The sequence below is a fragment of the Macrobrachium rosenbergii genome, chromosome 5, assembly GCF_040412425.1.
Source record: "Macrobrachium rosenbergii isolate ZJJX-2024 chromosome 5, ASM4041242v1, whole genome shotgun sequence".
Lineage (NCBI taxonomy): Eukaryota > Metazoa > Arthropoda > Malacostraca > Decapoda > Palaemonidae > Macrobrachium > Macrobrachium rosenbergii.
Genome location: NC_089745.1, coordinates 58033369 through 58055361, shown reverse-complemented (window position 1 = coordinate 58055361; position 21993 = coordinate 58033369). Strand labels below are relative to the sequence as shown.

Genomic DNA, 21993 nt, shown 5'->3' with positions numbered 1-21993 from the left:
AAAAATTATTTCGCAATAATGAGATTAGTGAATAAAATCCAAGAGTGTTTATTTAACAAAACACAAGAGTCAAAAGTAATACCGTTAGTTTTCGAGAGCCTGCTGAATTCACATGTTATTTCTATCAGAAATATCACTCTCCTTCTTATCCTCACTATGTAAGCTGTTATCTGATCGATACAGAGCGCCGAAGTATTGTAAGACACGAGAAGAATGGGAATTCTTGCCTAACGACCTGATCGGAGAAAACGTTCGGAACCAAACATCATCGCCGTAGCGAGCTAGGCATGAAACTTTAAAGCACTCATAGAATGCAAACATTCCTGCCAAAAAGGTTTTAGCAATAAATAAATAAATAAAGAAAAAGATGGTAAATAAAAGGTTTTCGTACTGCACGTAAGCCCAATAAAACAATTTCGAAAACGACATTTTATCAGGCAAACAAGATTGCAATACAAAATGATACAAATTTCTCGACTTCTATACATAAAATTAATAAAAATAAAGGTGTCTCTTTGAGTTTATTTAATTCAACGAATATCAAAAAATCTTCTAAATTATTAAGTCTAACAGGGCCAAAGTAATAGAAGCAACTCTCACTATATTCTTATTGAAATCAACAAATATCAAAAGCCCTCTACGCTATTATATATCTGACGAAGTGACGGGGTAGGAGCCATTCTCATAGGTAAGCCGGAACAACCACTGGACCAGCGATCTTCATAGAGAGTCATTCAAGAGGTTCTGGTATTCCTGCACCACAGGCTTGCAGCTCGGCACACGCTCGTCCCACCCAAGCACCAAGTCGCAGTCCTGCACCTGCTGAGCAAGTGCCTGCACAGGAATAAAGAAGTTCAGAAAGTTATGGAATGTTAGCTAAGCTACTGGGATAGAAACATAATGCGGACAAAGGATCTAAATTGAATAGCAACTTGCATGTCTGTTCATATGAGATACTGTACCAGCAATTGCCAATGCGCTGCTAAAATCTTGAAATGAGTAAAAGTTAAAGGCGCATCGGTCTAATCGTAGAATATGCAGCAAAGATAATGTATATCTTATAAAGATGGATGCATATTTCGTAACAAGCCTTTATGATTTAACAGAAAAAACTCCCGTACAAAATTTATGGGTTTATAACTAGCGTACTCTTGTTTTACGTTACGGCTGAAGAGTCTGTAAAATACAAGATGATAAACGAACCTCCAAATCTTACTAAACCTTTAATGAATAACTTGAACTAATAATATTAAACTATAAACAGCCGTTCTATTTTAAGGACAAACACATAACCGAAACTAATCGTTAAAACTAAGCTTTCTATGATGGTTCTGGTTAATTTAATTTCTTAAGGTAAACTAATGTACTGATATGGATTTCATACCAACCTGCAGCTGTTCTTTAATTTTGGGATTACATTTCCTGTATCGTTTCAGAGATTCGAGACGAAGCCGTATATCCTCCCGAGCCATCCGAACTGAAAGGAAATATCAACAATCTCTGTTAGAGAAAAGTACATTTTTCAGCACACTTATTGCAAAATTACAATTTCAAGCATCTTTTGGACGTCAATATGTATATACAATCTTAATAACAAGTCCTTTTGTAAATCTTACTTCTGAGGCGAGCATATGGAGCTTCAATCCGCCTCGCAACGTCCATTACAATCGCTGCCATGTTAGACATGTGAACCAGATCTTCTTCCGTCAGTTCTGTAAGAGAAAATTGCATCTGATCGCAATACCTTCTTCGCAGGACACATGGCATTATACCTAAGAGCAGGTGTTTCTTTGTACTATGAAAAGATTCTGAATTACAGTGCCAGAATGGCGAGCAGTAACTTTTCATAAATACTGATTTTTTACGTTTGTCGTTATGAACGTAAACATGTAACAAATAAACGGCATTACAGACGTACATGCTGCACTGAGAAAGACAGTTACAAAACTGAAAATTACACATATACTACATAATATGCAAGAGAGAGAGAGAGAGAGAGAGAGAGAGAGAGAGAGAGAGAGAGAGAGAGAGAGAGAGAGATGGGTTTCTGGGTTGCGCAAAAATAGTGGGGGTGGGGGGCTTAGGATCTAATACAAAAAGGGTAATTGTCCAAATGGATTGGACCTCTTCTAACAAGTAAACGTTTAGAGAAAGTGGTTTTCTATTTCATGACAATAATAATCATGACTTATTTTCATCATAAAAAATTCCAAGGTACCATTTCCCATATGGTTTATTTATACGCATATCAACCTGTATATGGTTAAACTCCCTCATCTACTGCGTGGTACTGTTTGTAGTGTATGCATTCTTAGTCCTCTGAGGAGTCATGACGTCATACTGCCCAATACCAAAGATAATGTGTTATACCCCAACATTCATTTCAAGTTTTGTTTACCTCTCTCGGCTGTTTTGTCTTCTCAAATATAACATTCTGTAATATAACATGAATGTCGTCGATTTCTCGTCTGGTCCCACAGCAGTTTGTGCCCCATGTTAATAATAATTATTAATCTGGCTTAAAATGGAACTACTTTTTAAAAAGTAATACCTAATCTGCTTTAACCATGAAAATCTTTAATGTTGGTAAGTCACCAACATCATCTTATTCTTTTTTGTCAATTCTCCCTTTCTGCCTGAACTACCACCTATTACAGATCTTCATTTAAGGCTCTTTTCCTGCAGGTCTTTATATAGCTACTTCAATTTGTATTTCTTTTCTAACAAAATGTTCCTTACCCCTTTTCAGCACAGGTCCGAAACCTTCTGAAGTTTTGAGATCTCACTCTATTTTCTAACCACTGGACACTTCTCTCTGCCACTTCCTCATTTGTAATACTGTCTTTCCTATCGCATTATGGCCATGAATCTCAACATTATATGGTCGCGTTTTCTCAAAATCTCCTCCATCTTCTTTGTCAGTGCCAAATTTCTGTTGCATAGATTAATACAGGCATTATGTACCCATCGCGTCTTTGCTGTCTCTCTGATGGGATATTTTCTATTTACCAGGGGTTTAACTCTCTTTCCATATCATCCAAGCTGAACTACTCATCTCCCTATTGCAATTTCATTCCTTGCCTCACAGTCCTGTCTGCTCTAAAGGTAACAAATGTTCTACCTCTTCTTAGACCTTTCCATCTATCACAACATGGTTTTCCACTTCCCTCTCTTCATCAGTTGCTCCTCTCGTGCATTTTGGCCATTGAATATCTCTTACCCTATCTATATTTTGTAAAACTGGGTATCTCTCGTGACTCCAACTGTTACATTTGGTACGCAGTACAGAGTTCATCCTTCCACGTTCCCCAAAGCAGACACTTGGAAATTTTCCAGACTGTACTTCGACTTAAGCTTCACAAACAACACCAAAATCACTATCTTGCTTCATCACAAGGACCGCGACGTAATATTTCCCAATGTTTTGTTTGATTAGGAAGCAATAAAAGACGATGGTATGAAGTTTTGGACTAATGACAAAAAGTGGACAAACGACAGGGCGCTTTCTAAAATATTTGGGTCGAAAACTTATAGATGTTTAAACCACTGTCTTTTAGAAAACTCTCCGACAATTTCTTGTTGAAGAATTTACTAACATTTCAAGGCCGAAAGTTAAACAAAGAGCAAAGTGTGGTTTACAAATGTTCTTAGTTCTAAAACTTAACAAGGGATGCCTTGGAATAAGTTGACAAAAATGCTCTGATTTGGAGAAGAGTTCACGAAGCATTTATGGTTTCATGTAAATGGAATATGATTGTAATTATATACAGGACTCCAGAAGCTGATTGATTGTTTGACATATATCATGAACAAGGCATCGAGGTCTGAGGAATAATAAATTTCTAAAATAAACATATCTAACTGTATATAAAATTCCTTCTATAAATAATTGGTTAAAATGTTATCTTGTAAAAATTGGTTAGATTAAAAACACTGAGAACTACAGAAATTCATACCACAACTTTCTCTAACGGTACTGAGAGTGGCAATGTCTTTCTAGGTTCCAACACTGGAGTATTACTTGCTTAAAGCAGTTAATATTAGCAGTTACGACTTGGACCAACGATTTTTCACAAGGTGTATTTTAACAGAGATCTTTCACATTCACAACTGATCCCTGATCCCATTTTCCCACCGAGAGTAATCAGATTTGCTGAACAGCAGCAACAATATGCAGTAAATATTCCTCGATGTCGACCTCAGTTCCAGCGGTCCTTTATTCCTCATACCATTGGACTGTGGAACAGCCTCCCTGAGGATGTTGTGCAATTGGAACCTCAATAGTTCAAGGGAAGATGCAATGCATTACTACCCTAATACCATTCTCCTTGCATTTTAATAATTTACTTAAATCTTTATCTATTTAATAATTTGCTGATTTATTCTTTCTTTTCTAATGAGTGAGAAATCTTCTTCCCGTATTCCCCTTTATCTCCTCCTCTGACTTCTTCCTAATGAAACACCATATTCTTTGGAAGCTTGAATTGCAAGTTAATGGCCCCTGTGGACTTGTTCCATATGAATAGGGTTCATCTTCTGAATAATAATAATAATAATAATAATAATAATAATAATAATAATAATAATAATAATAATAATAATAATAATAATAATAATAATTTTATGAAATTTAGGCTGTCAAACCAACCACTTGGGCACTTTCGGCCATTTAACCCTAAGACACAGAAAAGGAGTTAGAGAGGTTGGACAGCAAGATTGAAGAAAGGAAGCGGGAATGGAGATAAGTAAAGGCTAAAACGTGGGTGCAGCTGGGGGCCGAAGCAACGCTGCAGACACCCTTCGGGGGACGGGAGCATTCTGTCAGTCAATGACTTACACTTGAGGGGCTCAGAGAAAGAAAAATGTCTGTTTAACATGCATACAGCTGAGTATGGGAAAGAGAGCAGAGACAAAATCCGAAACTTATGCTGTAAGTTTGGTCAGAAAGTGTTTCTGCACTTAGGAAATTCTTGCCCATTTTACTTTAGATGTGTCTTTTATATCACTATTCGTATTTTGCCTCTGAAAAATAACTGAAAACTAAATAATAATGGGTATCACATGGTCCTGCTTTTGTGTAGAGACATAAAATAAGTCTAATCCTTCGGGCCAGCCCTAGGAGAGCTGTTAATCAGCTCAGTGGTCTGGTAAAACTAAGCTATACTTACTTTTTTTGTGTCAACAAACAGCTTTCCCAGTTAGTGATATGATATAAATTGCTTGTGTTCAGATATGAAAAAACTCTCAACTTGATCAGAGTAATATTGCGGAAAAACTAAATTTTTTGCTTTCTAGGTTAATCTTGAAGCCAGTGTTAACTTTTTATATTTAAACATCAGAAAACTAAAGTATTCAAATATCTTATCGCAGTTCATCACATGGTCAGATATCGGTGTGTACCAAAAGGTTGCGTATAGCGAAATAACAATACTGTAAATAAATAAATACATAAATAAATAAATAGGTAAGTATTGCAATCTGCAAAACGAGTACTTTCACATCTTTAGTCACGCTGCCGTAGAAAAATTAGCGGCTCATTAGCTGCACGGAATGTAACTGATGTCGAAGCTTTCGAGGCAGAGTTAAATGAAAAGTGTTGACAGCCACTCACCAGAAACATCCCTGGAGGCCAGATTTCTCAGGTTGGAGACGTGCAACTGGAACAGGACGTGGTGTGTCGGGTGCACCTTCTTTTGCAGCCTGTCAGCGAGACCATCAATGGCCCGGATGTCCGTTGGGTCCAGTCCTTTCAAATCCGTCGCTATGCTTGACCCCACGCTTGCGACCTGCCAGAGATTGCAATTGACCTGAGTTGAGGTAATCGATGGCAGTTGTGGTTACATCTGGAAGTCAGTTATGAAACGATGAAAAATAAGTACTGTATTTGATACAATAAAGTTTGTTTGTGTGTGTATTTTAGAGCAATGCAAGCGTTGGGGAGCCTGGATTCTGTAGATGAGGAGAAATCAAAGAGGCAAGAAAAAAAAATTTGGTGGTAAGAACTCATTATTAAATGTGATACTGTTTATAAAAAAAAACTTGATAACAAACGAGACTGTTCCATTCTGTTCTCGACGTTAGTTTACGTTGCTTTCCCCCTCTGTTGCTTTGATACTTATATCTCCCCTCATCTGTCTCAATTTAGTAATTCCTATAATATAGGAGAATCAAGATAATTCTTTAAAAATATGCATAATGACACAAGGAAATAAATATGACGTCCGGGAAAAATAGCTAATTTATATCTTAAGGATAACTAGGAGTCATTACCTTATAAAAATCATGTAATTAACTGTATTCTGACTTGATTTTTGCTACACTGAAATGACAAGGGAGCTCGTGATCCTTTCAGGTAATGCGTAAGCTTTGATTTCAGGTCTCCTATCATACAAAATATCATCATACAAAATAATGCCTTATTTTATGAGAATTGCGTCATGTCACAAGTTCTCAGTCCAATAGTCTAAATCTAAAATGATTCGTTATTAAAGAAATACAGGAAAACATTCACTTATGATACCTCCCCTGCAGTTGCTGTCTGCGAGCATCCTTTATTACAAAACCAGTGAGCTTTAGGATCTGTAGGATCTGAGGATACCATCAGTCCTGGACAATTCGAGCACAATGGTGACCCTAGGAATGTTCCAAATTCGGTTCTGTCTTTACACCTTCTGCAGGTACAGGTGAACTGTTTGGAGACCCTAAGGTGATCCTGACGAAGCATAGTGGCCCACTGGGGGTCAGTATAACACGTGGTAAGAATTTCACCCATTCGTACGTGGTCGACGGCTCGAAGTGCCAGACCTCCATAATTTGTAAACCACTGCTGTGTGTTGGAACGACAATCGTGAGTCAGTAGGGAAGCAAATGGGTACAGTCCATGAACTCGAGTGCCCCATATCAGCGGAACCTCAAAGCCATTTGTGTCCCAGATGGCGCATATCTGGTGTGCTAACGATTTATCTATGGGGACTTGCAGTTTGTTTAAAGCAATATCAACAATGGATCGCTGGTTAATTCTATATCGTTGCGAATCTTCGGTGCAATTTCCCTGCAAGGTCAATGTCACATCACGTAATAGTTCGCTGCGATTCATCATGGCAAGAGTCTTTATCAAAGGCACAACGGAGTACTGTTGCAAAATGTTAAACCGCCTCTGTAAGAGAGATGATTCTTGCGCTTGCTTCAAAATGACCCGCGCTTGCTCTTGCTGTTCCGGGGGCATGGCTGACATGCGGTCCCACAGAAGCCTTTCGTCTTGCAGTTTCTCTCTCTCTGCTTCGGCAAAACCGTAACGCTGTAGAAACAAGCACTCGTCTTTGTGTTCGTCCGTCATGCACTCGGGGCCACAGAGGAAGAAGCCGCAAGAAGGACACGTGAATTGCTCGGCTCTTTTAAAACACAACGTGCAGTATGGCGGCGACCTTGGCCTAACAGTCAAAACTAAAGGTGGCTCTATTAAAAGCAGTTCTCCCGGAAGGATGTCCCTCGACGCTACCAGATGCCTTCCAAAGGTTTCACTGACTGATATGTTCATAGGACAAGCTAAGGCATCAGGTGCTTGCATGAATTCCTGAACGCTCCCTAAGAATTCAGCTGCTTTCACAGCCATGGTCTCGTTTGGAATTCTCTTGTCCCTACACCATTCCGGCGCGTCCTTTAGCCACCATGGGTTATGATGCAACAACTTCTGTATCAAATATCTTTGAAAAACAGCAATATTATTGCTGCTAGCATGGTTCTCCATCGATCTGTTTCCAGGAGCATCGGGTACGGATCCAACATCGTTAAAGGAAGCCATCATCACTAGCCATTCGACCAAGGAACTCCGCCGTTTTTCGTGACAGGGTCTGTTCTTACAGTGAGAGGTCGTCGACCTAGTCAAAAGGAAAATATTATTTAGTAACGTTTCATTTTATATATTATATATATATATATATATATATATATATATATATATATATATATAATATATATATATATATATATATATATATATATATATATATATATATATATATATATATATATATATATATATATATATACTTTTAACCACATTTATCAAACAATTTTTTTCATTTAAATCCCGAATGATAATTGTATTTTGTCATATATATATTATATATTACATTATATATATGTATATATGTATGTATATGTATATATAGCTGAATCACGAAAATATGGAACGAGGTGAATACATAAATAAAGACAAAATCCACGAAGGAAAGAGAAACAATGGTGCTGCAAGGCCTTTCGACTTATAGTCCTTTACTTAGCACTCAAGGACTATAAGTCGAAAGGTCTTGCGGCACTCCACTGTTTCTCTTTCCTTCGTGGATTTTGTCTTTATATATATATATATATATATATATATATATATATATATATATATATATATATATATATATATATATGTGTGTGTGTGTGTGTGTGTGTGTATGTGTATATAATGACAAAATACAATGATCATTCGGGATTTAAATGAAAAAAAAAATATTTGATAAATGTAGTTAAAAGTACACCTCCTTATTAAGTGTTAACATACACCTTTCTCAGAAACATTTCTGCGACGAGGTAATAAACTTCATTTAGGTATAATCTACACTTCTTAATTCGTAACCATGCGTTTGTAGGCCGTTTTCCTAAGCAAATTCCATTTTTGGGGCTAGAATCTGTTGCTATTTAAAGAAAAAAAATTACGACAAACACTTCCTTCGTTTCAGTATAGTCATAAGCTTTGAAACTGTTCACTGAAATGCATGCACGGAATTTTTGTAATCTTTAAACAACGCACATCTGAAAAATATAAGAAATATTCCATAAACAGTGTATTAAAGTTCGTCAAACTGTCCTGTTATTCAATGCATATGAATGACAGTAGTATATTATAATCTGAATATATACTGTATGTACGCACGTTGTAGAAATCCTTTACTGAATAAATGTACGTTTCATTTGAAAGTTAAAAGCGTACGTATGCAGTTGGGAAAATCCTTTATTGTAGAGTTAAGTCTCTGCAAGATGACTGATCAATCACTTGGGCAAAACCTTGTGACACTTGGAGGAAAAAGGTGTTCCTCGAGCTTTTCGTCTGGCTAATAGTGTATGAATCCCATTACAATACAAATACAGCGTAAATGTATGAATGTTATCCATTACAACTTAAATCTTAACCGTGCTAATGTATGAATAAATGTTATCCGTTACAGTACAAATCTTTAACTGTTTTCATGTCTGAATAAATGTTATTCATTACAATGCAAATCTTTAACCGTTTTCATGTATGAATAAATGTTATCCGTGACAATACAAATCTTTAATCGTTTTCATGTTCTGATGTATGAATGAATGTTATACATTACAATACAAATCTTTAACTTTGCTAATGTATGAATAAATGTTATTCATTACAATAAATATCTTTAACCGTTTTCATGTACGAATAAATGTTATCCGTGACAATACAAATCTTTAACCGTTTTCATGTATGAATAAATGTTATTCATTACAATACAAATCTTTAACTTTGCTAATGTATGAATAAATGTTGTTCATTACAATACAAATCTTTAACCGTTTTCATGTATGAATAAATGTCATCCGTGACAATACAAATCTTTAATAGTTTTCATGTATGAATAAATGTTATTCATTACAATACAAATCTTTAACCGTTTTTATGTATGAATAAATGTTATTCATTACAATACAAATCTTTAACCGTTTTCATGTATGGATAAATGTTATTCATTACAATACAAATCTTTAACCGTTTTCATGTATGAATAAATGTTATTCATTACAATATCAATCTTTAACCGTTTTCATGTATAAATGATATCCGTGACATTATAACTCTTTAATCATGCTAATGTATGAATGAATGAATGATATTCATGGTAATACAAATCTTTAATAGTGCTAATGTTTGAATGAATGTTATACATTACAATACAAATCTTTAACTCTGCAAATGTATGAATAAATGTTACACATTACAATACAAATCTTTAACCGTGCTATGTATGAACGAATGTTATGCATTACAATTAAAATCTTTAACTTTGCTAATGTACGAATAAATTTTATTCATTACATGAATAAATGTTATCCATTACAATTAAAATCTTTACATTTGCTAATGTATGAATAAATGTTATACACTACAATAAAATTTACAAATCTTTAACCGTGCTAATGTACAAATAACTTTGCTAATGTATGAATAAATGAGATCCATTACAATACAAATCTTTAACCCCATTAATGTATGATTAAATGTTTTCCACTACAATCCGAATCTTCAAACATACTAATGTATGAATAAATGGTACCCATTACAATACAAACCTTTAATCGGGCTGATGTATGAATAAACGTAATCCATTACAATATAAATTTTTAACAGGTCTAATGTATGAATAAATGTTATCCAATACAAATCCTTAAGTGCTCAGGTCAAAAGATTTAATCTAATTTGCTAAATATTTAAGAAAGCTAAACGTACTTATGGTAATCTGGTCATTTGAAGTCAACGTGCGCCCCGTGCCCTCAAAGACGAATGTATTGACTTAAATAGCCCAGCAGCAACGTCTTCCTAGTGCCAGCACTGGCAGTCAGTCAAATGTTTTGGATATCATTACGCATAACTTAAGAGTAAACACTGAAGGACTGAACTATACGATATAAGAAAGACGTTAGTTAATTAAGCTTCCTTATGGTAACCAATAATAAAACTGCACACTACGTACAAAAGCTTTAAAGAAGATATCCTTCAAAATCTACCGACAAAATTGCTTCGCTCATTTGGGTCCAAATAAGAGTAAAACAACAGGCAAGTCCTTTTCTTCTCTGCGCTATAGTCATCTGCGTGTCTGTACAACTCCCTCGCAGATCCTGGACAGAATAAATGAACCCACTTAAGTTGTACCTGGTCCTTGCTCTCTTCTTCTTCTTCTCTTTGAAGGCGAAAGAGAGCGTCTTGATTCTGTATACCTTTACCATTGCTACGTACAAGATAACTTCTTAGCAGCGGGAGCTGAGGCAGAAGTGGCGGCAGAAGTAGCATCAGCAACAGGAGCTTTAGTTCAAGCAGTAAAGAAACAAACAGTAATAAATGCAGAAATAAAAGTAACAGGGACAGATGAAGAAATAACATTAATAGTGTCGGTTTACGTAGCATTAATAATACGATCAACAGCAGAAGCATAAGGAGCAGCAGTGACAGAATAAGTAAAGTAGTAATGGAAATCTGAACATAAGAGTATTAGTAAGTTTTATTACTAATTAATATTGGCAACAGAAAGGTGAAAAGCAGTAAGACTCTTGGTGAAGTGATAACTGAACAAGTAGCAGTATATTACAGTGATACCATAGCCTACATACGATTAAGTTTAAATACTAATTACAGTAATAACTAATTTTAAAAGAGATATTTAGTAAGGGTGCAAGAAGAAGTGCACAAGGGCGCAGAGCAGCAACAGTCACGACAGTCAAGAAGAAAAAAAAAAAGCGGACGCACCGAGAGGCAGCAACAAAAACTAATATTTGCAATGGCAGCCATACAGGCGTGAAATTTGGCAACAGTTGAAGTGAGACAACGTTGATGCACTGAACGAAGACATCAATTTTAAGCGGGAAGCTTACGTAGAAAAGGTCACCCAAGGTCACTCACTCTCCTTGTGTACCAATTGAACTCCCTTACACGTCAGACAAAGCATACGAATTCTATGGCCACTCATACAAACGTGAAAGCCGGGGAGGAAAAAAAAAAAAACTACAGTGACAGGCATCATACGTGCGCAAATTTAGCCGGATTTTATTTATTTCTTTTTGTACGTAGGAAAATTTAGCATACGGTAATTCAATATGCTTTCTTGTAGTGCGTTTATTTTTGTAATAATTATGAATGACCATAAATTAATGTATACCTAATTTCAACTCACACATTCTTACATCTGTGAAGAGTTTTTCGTTCTATTGTATTTAACGAAGATTTTGCATTACGTGAAGATCTAAGCAACGTCGGTATGCTTTCCTAGACGGTATGGTTATTTGGGGTGTATATCTTACGGTTAAGAGTATTTATTGTAAATTCTCATAATTTATCTACTGAAGTGTATGTCAAAATAAATTGACGGTGTTTAAAATTCATTATTAACTAAGTCACATTTTTTTTTTATTAAAGTTTTCATTTTGATGAAGAGAATTTTCCGTTATTAATGAAATAAACATAGATTAAATATTTTTTCTTCAGTGGCTAGATACGGAGTGTCGACCTGTGCATGTGGCTAATTAAGGAATACTAAATTTCTCCACAAACATGAGAAAAAAAAAAATCATACCGTCAAAGGCAGCAAACGTAAGCTGTACTGTACCATAGGCTTTATCATCTCACACCGGCAAATTTTCCCAAGTGCGGTAACCAGTCAGTTCTCTCTCTCTCTCTCTCTGTTCATCAGTGTATAAACAAAATTATATATATGAATATATATATATATATATATATATATATATATATATATATATATATATATATATATATATATATATATATATATATATATATATATACACAGCATCAAACTCTTCACACAAAAATACCAAGCGACTTGATCAATCCCAGTGTTCGCCACACAGTCTAGACTTCAGGTAATTCCGTCTTTCCCACTAGTATTGCGTCGAGCTGGTGGTCACTTGTTCAACTCTTGAATAGTTGCCGAGAAAGCAGCAGCCAAAAAAAAAAAAAAAAAAAAAAAAAAAGGAAAACAGCGAACGCAGACATTACAAAGCACAGAACCCCTAATTCCTTTTCCTGGCAACTTTCAAACACTATTTGGGACCCCCACGGTAGGGATGCTCACAATCTATTGGGTAACTTAGTCTGAACAAACATCCGCGAATTTCACGCTATCAAGAATTACTGGTAAAAAGAATCTGCATCTCCAGAGGCAAGGAGTTCAGCGGTAGCCGGGGCCTCACAACAAGGAAAACTGCACCTAAGGATGTCGACCTAATCAGTTTATTCTTGTGCTATATCTTAACTATAAGACAATGCAATACTTAAGTTTGCACCAGTTTTTAAACATTAGTAGTGCCATTGGAAAGCACTGTAACAGTCATTTTTTGACAAGGGATAACTTCAAGTTATTCTTAGTTTGCTATGCCATCGTTCATACAAGTTACTACCAAATTAAATAGTTATTCTGGTTAACAATGCCATTATATATATATATATATATATATATATATATATATATATATATATATATATATATATATATATATATATATAAATATATAATATAATATATATATATATATATATATATATTATATATATATATATATATATATATATATATATATATATATATATATATATATATATATATATATATATATATATTTATTTCTTTCTGTATAATACTTTCCTCAGCTGTATTCTACATGACACAATGCAATGCTTGCACCAGAAACCTGCCGAAATGCTAAACCAATAGGCAATGCTGAGAGATAAGAAGAATATGACGTCTGAAGGGAAGAGAACTCACCTCCAAACAATGTACCAGACACAAACTCAGCCACACCCACACTGAATGACACAGCCCGAGAGAATTTTTACCTGGGTACTGCTAGTGAGTGCGTTCGTCGCCTCAGAGTTATATATAGGGTTGTCCCATCTGGTCGCCTAGGTTGAAGCTGTCGTGGGGGACACACAGGGGAGATGAGAATTGGAGTCGAGACATTGGGGGTCGCAAGAACGCGCTCATGTCGCTACAGACACACACGTTGAGGACAGCGAGGTTTGTGAGGGAGACTAGACCTAAGTATTGGACTAGATGATGGGGGAGTGAGAAGAGCGAGTTGGGGAGATGAGAATTGGAGTCGAGACATTGGGGGTGGCAAGAACGCGCTCGTGTCGCTACAGACACACATATGGGGGGCGCGTTGACGACGGCCAGGGAGTGGGGGAGACTAGACCTAAGTATTGGACTAGACGGTGGGGGAGTGCGAAGAGCGAGTTGCGAGTTATGGCCTTAGACGTCAGACCTTGGAGTATGAAGGTATGAATGGGTTTTAAGGACCCGAGGGGAAGGAGGGAGAGAGGGACGCTTCGTTTTATTCTGGCGCGTCCGGAAGTGAACTGAGGTGGGATAACGCTCCACTCCCCGCAAGGGGACAGAAAACGCTTTCTGCGAGGGCAGGGATACAGATCCGGGGAAACGAGGGAGAGGGCTATAGGGACGAGGGGAGTGGAGCTCTTTAGGTCCGATGAGGGCGGATGGGTGATTATCCTAATATGAATCTTGCGATAATCAAAAGGGATGTCATTCCAGTGAGAAAAATCCCTCTAGAGAGAGAGAGAGAGAGAGAGAGAGAGAGAGAGAGAGAGAGAGAGAGAGAGAGAGAGAAATTAAAGCATTGGTAGTCTGCTTCATCAAATTCAGTCATCGATTATCAATACAGTTCCCACATGTCCACTTCCGGTTATTTAACACTGGTCATCATGTCCCCCTCGTAAAATCATAATGCGTAATGCACACACTCAAGCTCCTTAACTTCACTTTCATACAAATATATACTGTATAAAGTATTTATATATATATATATATATATATATATATATATATATATATATATATATATATATATATATATATATATATATATATATATATATATATATATATATATATATATATATATATATAATTGACAGAATTACTTGCTTCTCTTCATTTAAGAATGAATTCTATGTTGTAGCTTGTAATGAAAAAAATTTCTGACTAATATACATATATATATATATTATATATATATATATATATATATATATATATATATATATATATATATATATATATATATATAATCATGAAGCTAAGCGACATTTGTAGCTTCATGATTGTATATAAATCACAGTGATAAAAATTTCATATATATACATATACTGTATATATATATATATATATATATATATATATATATATATATATATATATATATATATATATATATATATATATATATAGTCACAAATTCCTTTTTCATTCAAACTGTCACATTGAATTCCTTCTTATGAAATGAATACATGCAACCAAAATCATTGTTTTCACCGATATCAAGCAGGCACCCTCAAATAACAAAACCCGAAATTTGTGAGAAGATGCTGGCGGCGACAGGGAGAAAACTCGCGCAGAATGCTCAGAAACGTGCGTAGTAAACTGCCAAGTGTTGAAGCGAACATTTGACTTCGCTAACTTAATTCAGGAACGTTTACATCTTTCTCTAGTCCCAATGAACAACGTTATATCTTAGCCATCTCAAGGTGAATTTACTGCGTTATCACGAAAGTCATGTTAACATTAAAAGTTCAGCTTTCTGTTCACATGATAAAGTTAGATTTAGCGAACGAAGTAAGTCGTCGCTACTTAGTGCATTAATCATTTCCGGGGATGAGTGGTTTGATAAAATTCATCAGCACCTTCAAAACACCTGATACACTTCATCGTGCTCCTTAAGGAATTTGATGCTCTGTGGCCATGGATACGGCATGTATAATAACAAAGCTAAATTTAATTTTGCTGCTCATAGAGATATCTTTTTATTAAACAACCAGGAATCATATTTGAAGGAAATAACCAATTTGCAAACCTTAAATAGACACCGTAGTTCAAATGGTTACTAAAATTCACAAGATCTTAACTACACTGCACCAGAGCATGACGACTTATAAAAGGCAGGGCACACTTAGCAACATCCTAATAGGAATTTATCAATAATCGAATAAAGCTTAGAGATGGTGAATCGATAGAACAGGTTGAGAGAGAGAGAGAGAGAGAGAGAGAGAGAGAGAATGTCCATCCCATGCCAGAAGGAAGACGAAATGGAGCCTAATCGTGGAGGCGACAGATCAACTTCTGAAATGGTTTTAGTTTCTAAAGATAATGGAAAACAAAAACATAGTCTGGCAGTAGAGGGAATAAAAGACACCGGAGTCGAAGCTTAGAATTGCAGATCTCTTCCAAGGGATTTTGAAAAACGCCTGAGATGAAGATTGTCAGTTTGGTGTACCGAAAACGAAAATACTACCTACAAAAAAGACAGTATGATTAGTACATGGCGGAGATTAAGAAGCTTTAGTAATTGCTGGGGTGCTGATGAACTATATTTGATTGTATCCCGTCAACAACATAACAAAACAGGAAAGTGCAAACATTCTTCTATAATAATAAAATCCGAGAGAATCTGATCTTGTTTGTCCTCCCCTGGGTGACAGCAGGGGAGACATGACGCAGCAACCCACCCCTGCAAACCGGTTTGTCCATCCCGGGTGGGGGCGAGGTAGGTAGGGGAACGGGAGGGTAGGGGAGACATCTACCCTCCTCATGCAAACCTGTATGTCCGCCCCGGGTGGGAGCGGGGTAGGAAGGGGATCGGGAGGGTAGGGAGATATCAGCCCCGGATTCCAGCATGCGTAGCAGGCACCAACAAGCTCATATATAACAATAATGTTCAAGCGTTGGTAGACGGAATTATAATGGAAATTACACCATCTAAATAAAAGCTGGTTTTCAGTCTTCAAATACATACTGAACAATGGGAGTTGCATGATCTCTCCTAGAAATGAAAAGTAAATCTGAACTCTCCAAAACTGACACAGAAGTTAGATTTTATCATCACGAGGGCAAAAGGGAATGGGAAGGTATCTGGGATTGAAATGATGTGGGTTATGATCATCAACAAAGTTTTTTTTAAGAATTATGGTCACAGAAGTTATGCTAGGAGGTCTTCCTTCTTCTGACACACACACACAAGCAGAGAGAGAGAGAGAGAGAGAGAGAGAGAGAGAGAGAGAGAGAGAGAGAGAGAGAGAGAGAGAGAGAGAGAGAGATACTGTAAATACTTTAAGTACACGAGTTTTAGAAGCATTGAACTTGAACTAAATTGCTTCTTGAGACCCAAACTACTAGAGAATAAAGGTGCAGTTCAAATCTGAATGAACTGCATGTCCTTGCGGGTGATGTCAGAAGCAAGGAGAGTGACTCATTGGCATACCCATTTACTGAAGATGTAGGGGGGAAAATCGATAAAGGAGAATTAAAATATGTAGATGAAAGACACGAGCACGAGAAACATCACTGATTATGTGAAAGGTACATTAATAGCAGATATGAAGACGTTTTATGAAAAATGAGAAATAACATCACTGAGAGTGTGCCATGAAGTTTCTGGCTAAGAGCACCATGAGGCGAACTTTGTCCAATGCCCCAGAGAAGTTAGAAGGGCAAGAGGAAAGACTGTCTCAATCCGTCAAAGCGGGTACGCTAGTTACGTCACTCTTTTTAGGGTTACATGTAATGAGGTCTATCCACTCTCGGTCTAACTTCTGATCTGGTCTGTCCTCAAATATGCCTTTCCCCTGGGCCGTCCTACTGGTCTGCATCTTGCGACTTCCATTTATTCTATTTTTCTGATTGTTCGCCTCCCATTCTTAATACATGCCAAAAACATATCTGACAAGTAATTTAGTTTCCCACTGCTAGACACCTCCCAGTAAACTTCCCCTAGTTTAATATGCTCTTTCCCACTGCATTAAGTTCACGAATCCAAGCATTTTGTTGTCTTATCTTCAAAATTTCCATTTTCTGTCACTGCTTGTCTCTGCCATGTACTGTAGATAACAAAGCCTTGTAAAAGTTTTTCCCGTTTAATAATGAATCAAGAAATTAGATTATAAACCCCTTCACCCCACCATCTACACCTCACGTGCAACTCCCGTGTGACAAAAGCTTCTAGCACCTCTCTTTCTTTACTCCTTGGCATTATTATGATTAATCGCAAAGGACTCATTCATGGATACCATATGTCATATTCTTATGATAAACCACCCAGTCATCACTCTTGATCTTGTTGAAGGTACATTAACATCATTAGCTCTGAGACTTTCCACTGCTTTTTGTTTGCTTATTCCCATAAAATTGGTTTTCTTGGTAATCTGTCAAACGCCTTCTCAAGATCCCCAAATATGTGGTGTAATATCCTCCTTTTCGGAAGGCACGTCAACAGCTGTTTCATTATAAAGGCTACATCTGTAGCTGATTTCTCTGGAATACAACGAGTGATAATTACTGATCTTTCTTCCAACACTTCACACATATTATAACATACTCAAGGGTGATTATATCAGCACCACTAATTCGTTCAATAGCACTTGCTGAACTTGGTGAAAGCACCAGGGCAACCAGATCATTCAAATGCACTTGCTGGACTTTGAGTGGGAGCACTATGGCGACTAGATCACAAACCAGCACTCAAGTCAGTTTCGGGGAGAGTACCAGAGTAGCAGGACAACTGAAACGGCCACAAGAACCCAGTGGTGTGCCAGGCAGACCACCTGGGGCAGTATTTGTTAAACAGCACTCGCCGGACTTTTGGGTAGGAGCGCCAAGGTGACCAGACTGCACTTCAGCAATCACCATAGTTTTGGGAGATCACCAGGACGATTAGATTGGCCATCAGAACTCCATGCTATCAAGAGTAGGCGCATCTCTCTCAGATTTATATAGATACTTTTTACTTGTAAATTGACTAGAAGTCAGAAGAACATGCTAAGGAAATATTTTTTGTACTTTTCTATTACTGGGTGCATTTTAACAACCCACAAGAATAAAGAGTTCTTTCCTTTTATTTCCATTGTTTTTAATCAGCTAACCTCGCTGTTTACTGCTATCGAGCTATCCAAAATATGAGCACCTCTCATACCTGTATAGACACATTTTTAAAAATTAGCTAGAATTCAGAAGAGGCGTTTTAGAGTGACTGTATTTTTTTGTTGATTTTGGGTGCAATAATTGAGTTAAAGGAAAAATTGTTATTCTTACCTTGAAAAAAGTGGAACAGCTGGTGTACATTAACTGTTTTCTCAAAACATAAGATCCAACATGAACTACTTTTAAATTAGTTCCAAAAGGCTGCTCACGTGCCAATCAGTTCGAATGTTGAACGATTTTTTCCCATACAGAATGTAGATTGGATTAATCTGTTCCACACCCAAAAAATACAAAAATTAAAACACTTTAAATCAAATTTACCTGTCAAGTTTACAGGCCTAGCATGCAGAAATCATACCAAAAGCCTAAAACACAATAACGAGATGAAATAAATGTAAATCTATGTTCATTTGACCTGTATTTAGGAGAGCTGATGGCATATGTGGGAAGTGATAAGGAAGGTGAAAAGGAAAGATCTTATTGATTGGAAGGAGAGCCTCCCGTCCATGAAAATGACAGGTTACTGCGCTTCTGAATACTTTCTCTTTTTTGTCTCTTCCTACTTTTTTCTTAAGACACTGGGTTTCTGTCTCACAAAAACCTGTCCAATGACGCTTATTTTTGCCTATATTTAAAATGTTTCAGCAGGTTTATAACATTTTTTGCTACAGCTTTGTCAGGGTGATATATGTCAAGAAAACTTTGCACTCCCTCATTTTGCACGAGTTTCTTTCATTAATGAACTAGGGGCATCCTCCCTTCCTTCCACCCCTCTGAAGGTATTTCCTTAGCTGCCGCCTGCTGCTGCTGCTCCCTCTGTAAGTCCTGCAGTTCTACTGCAGTAAACTCTGCTCTGTGCTCTGCCACTAATTTCTCCACACCATCATTACTCACCTCCAAGCCCCTTTCTGCTACAGCATCTGGTCACAGTTCCCTCCAAGCAGAGTTAATGGTCCTGTCAGAGACTTCCTACCAGGCTTCGTCAATGAGGCTTATGTAATGGAGGATGATGAAGAGGTTCTTCTAGGATTCCTGATGGGTCAATTCGGTATCAGAGGTCATCTCTGGAATAATACTTTGGCGCAGAGTTAGTACTTGAAATTAGAGATGACCTGCTGATCCATGGACTGGATGAGAAAAGTCATATTAGTGGGCAAGAGCTTAGCTACAATGAAATTAAAATCCTGGTGTAACTTAGCCTCCAATCCTAGAGGATCAGCAGGAAGCAATGTCCATAAGAAGAAGGCTTCAGATCACACGTAATTATTTTTCATTAGAATGTCTATTTTTAAAAACCTAAGCTTCTCTAAGTGGTACACAAGCAAAGGCTTCAGTTTTTAAATCCTTACTTGCACCCCCACACAACAAAAGTTTGTCCTCCATTGGCTTGTGTCCTGGCAATGACTTCTCTCGAGCACAAGCCTGTCTCACCACAGATAAAACTTGTTCAGGAACAAAATCTTCAGCTTCTACATCGTTCCTAAACTCCCTAACAAAAATATTGCCACTGTTTGCGTCAGAGCTGGCAGCCTCCCCATGTTTCATCACACTATGTATGCCACTTCTCTTAAATTTCTCTGACCTTCTATGGCTGGCTTTGAACATTTCATAATCAGCACTCATTCCAGTGGAGTTTTTCAAGGGATAAGCACACACTGGTTTTACTTTTATAGGAAATGATGGCCTCAGAAACAGAAATTTCTCAACCTCTTCAACTGTCTATGTTCTTAGTTTCGTAACCACTCCATTCCTTTAGCAACATTAGCTCCTTTGATGGCCTCTTTGTTGCAGTAATGTAGAGGTCCTAGATGTTGGTATACAAAACTCGGCAGCAAGATCAGATATGGGGACACCACTTTCATATTTTGCTATTAGTTCCTTTTAAAACCTATCATTTTCTACCCAATATCCATTTCAATTTGCTGTTATCCCTAAACTTATAAGGCTCAATGGTGACTTATTTATGCTACGAACAAACTGACTACTTTTCCTTTGTTTTAGCTGGGAAATGCACCAATGTCACAAACCTCATCTCAAACATGTTCTAGCAGGTTGTTTTTTAGTAGAGTGCCAAGCAAATAGTCGATTTCAGAACAATTTCTTTTCTCAAAACAATGCGTTCAAATACTTAAATTTTTCAAGGCTGGAGCAATTCAAAATTTATGTATTAAATAAAAGTAAATAAATAAAATAATGAAATAACGATAAATACAAACCCATTAATCACACTGAAAAAAATCATATATATTTATATATATCATTACGTGGGTCATTCGGCTGATGAGTTTAATTATTAATTACGGTGATTTACATTGCCTTGCTTTACCTAAGACCCACGTAATCCTGTCAATTAAGGCTGAAAGTTACCTAAAAAAAAAAGACAGACAAGAAACAAACTTTGAGCAAAAAGTTAAGTATATCTTAGTTTAACCAGACCACTCAGCTGATTAATAGCTCAGGTTGCCAGCTGAGACTAGTTACTGAATATAGAGATTCATTCTGAAACACACTGACCTAAATCAACAACGTTACTCAAACACCTAGCTTCAACAAAGTAAAATAAAAGTGTTAACCGACTTCTTATGGGAGCTAACAACGGCTCCAACTTTGTTCCAATTCGGACACAAGATATTTAAACATAAAGGAGTGAATAACGCAATGGCTCGGGGGCTCTTGTGATGCTTCTATTAGGCAATTTACTTCAAGCATGTGAACTAAGGTTCTTGGTATCAAGGATGCTATAAGGACTGGGAATCGAGTGACATACTGGCTGGGTGTTTACTGGTTTATTGGTAGTTCTTTACTGAGATTTTTGTAAGAGCCCGACGCTGTCTCTTCCAAACACGTGTGTGTTCGTGTGTTTGTCAATCGTCATCCATCGGAGTGGACAGGACTAAGCAAGCGTCTCGTTTTCTTTCTCTGGCGGAACGCGATTTCAACCATACAATATTTCCGTCTGTTTCTCCCTAACCATTGTTGTCTCGATTTGTGTACAGAATCTGCGGAGATGTTATTGATGTGTGCGGACCGCCACGTAGCATCTACATACAGACAGAGCAAAACAAAGATACAGACTCAGGCATCTGTGTTTGTCGGCAGACAAACTGATAGACATGATTAACATACAGTGATGAAACATATATCAATGGAAAGGCCAGGACATTCTACATATGGCCAACTGCATGAGATTCAAGACAGATAAATGAATACA

The 21993-nt window shown here is 36.9% G+C and overlaps 1 protein-coding gene across 3 annotated transcripts; it reads right to left on the bottom strand.

Moving 5' to 3' along the window:
- Nucleotides 1-414: 414 nt before the first annotated feature.
- LOC136838829 (SET domain-containing protein SmydA-8-like) lies at nt 415-18287 on the bottom strand. 3 transcript variants are annotated; one of them, XM_067104464.1, is made up of 6 exons: nt 18181-18287; nt 6521-7877; nt 5612-5786; nt 1617-1712; nt 1389-1477; nt 415-834 (listed from the first exon to the last, which is right to left on the bottom strand). In XM_067104464.1, the coding sequence occupies exons 2-6, from the start codon at nt 7802-7804 to the stop codon at nt 721-723; spliced, it is 1758 nt and encodes a 585-aa protein (XP_066960565.1). In that variant the 5' UTR covers nt 7805-7877; nt 18181-18287; the 3' UTR covers nt 415-720. The 3 variants fall into 3 exon arrangements, with proteins under 3 accessions (XP_066960565.1, XP_066960564.1, XP_066960563.1); XM_067104463.1 differs by lacking the exon at nt 18181-18287 and adding an exon at nt 13631-13943; XM_067104462.1 differs by lacking the exon at nt 18181-18287 and adding an exon at nt 13560-13639.
- Nucleotides 18288-21993: the final 3706 nt, after the last annotated feature.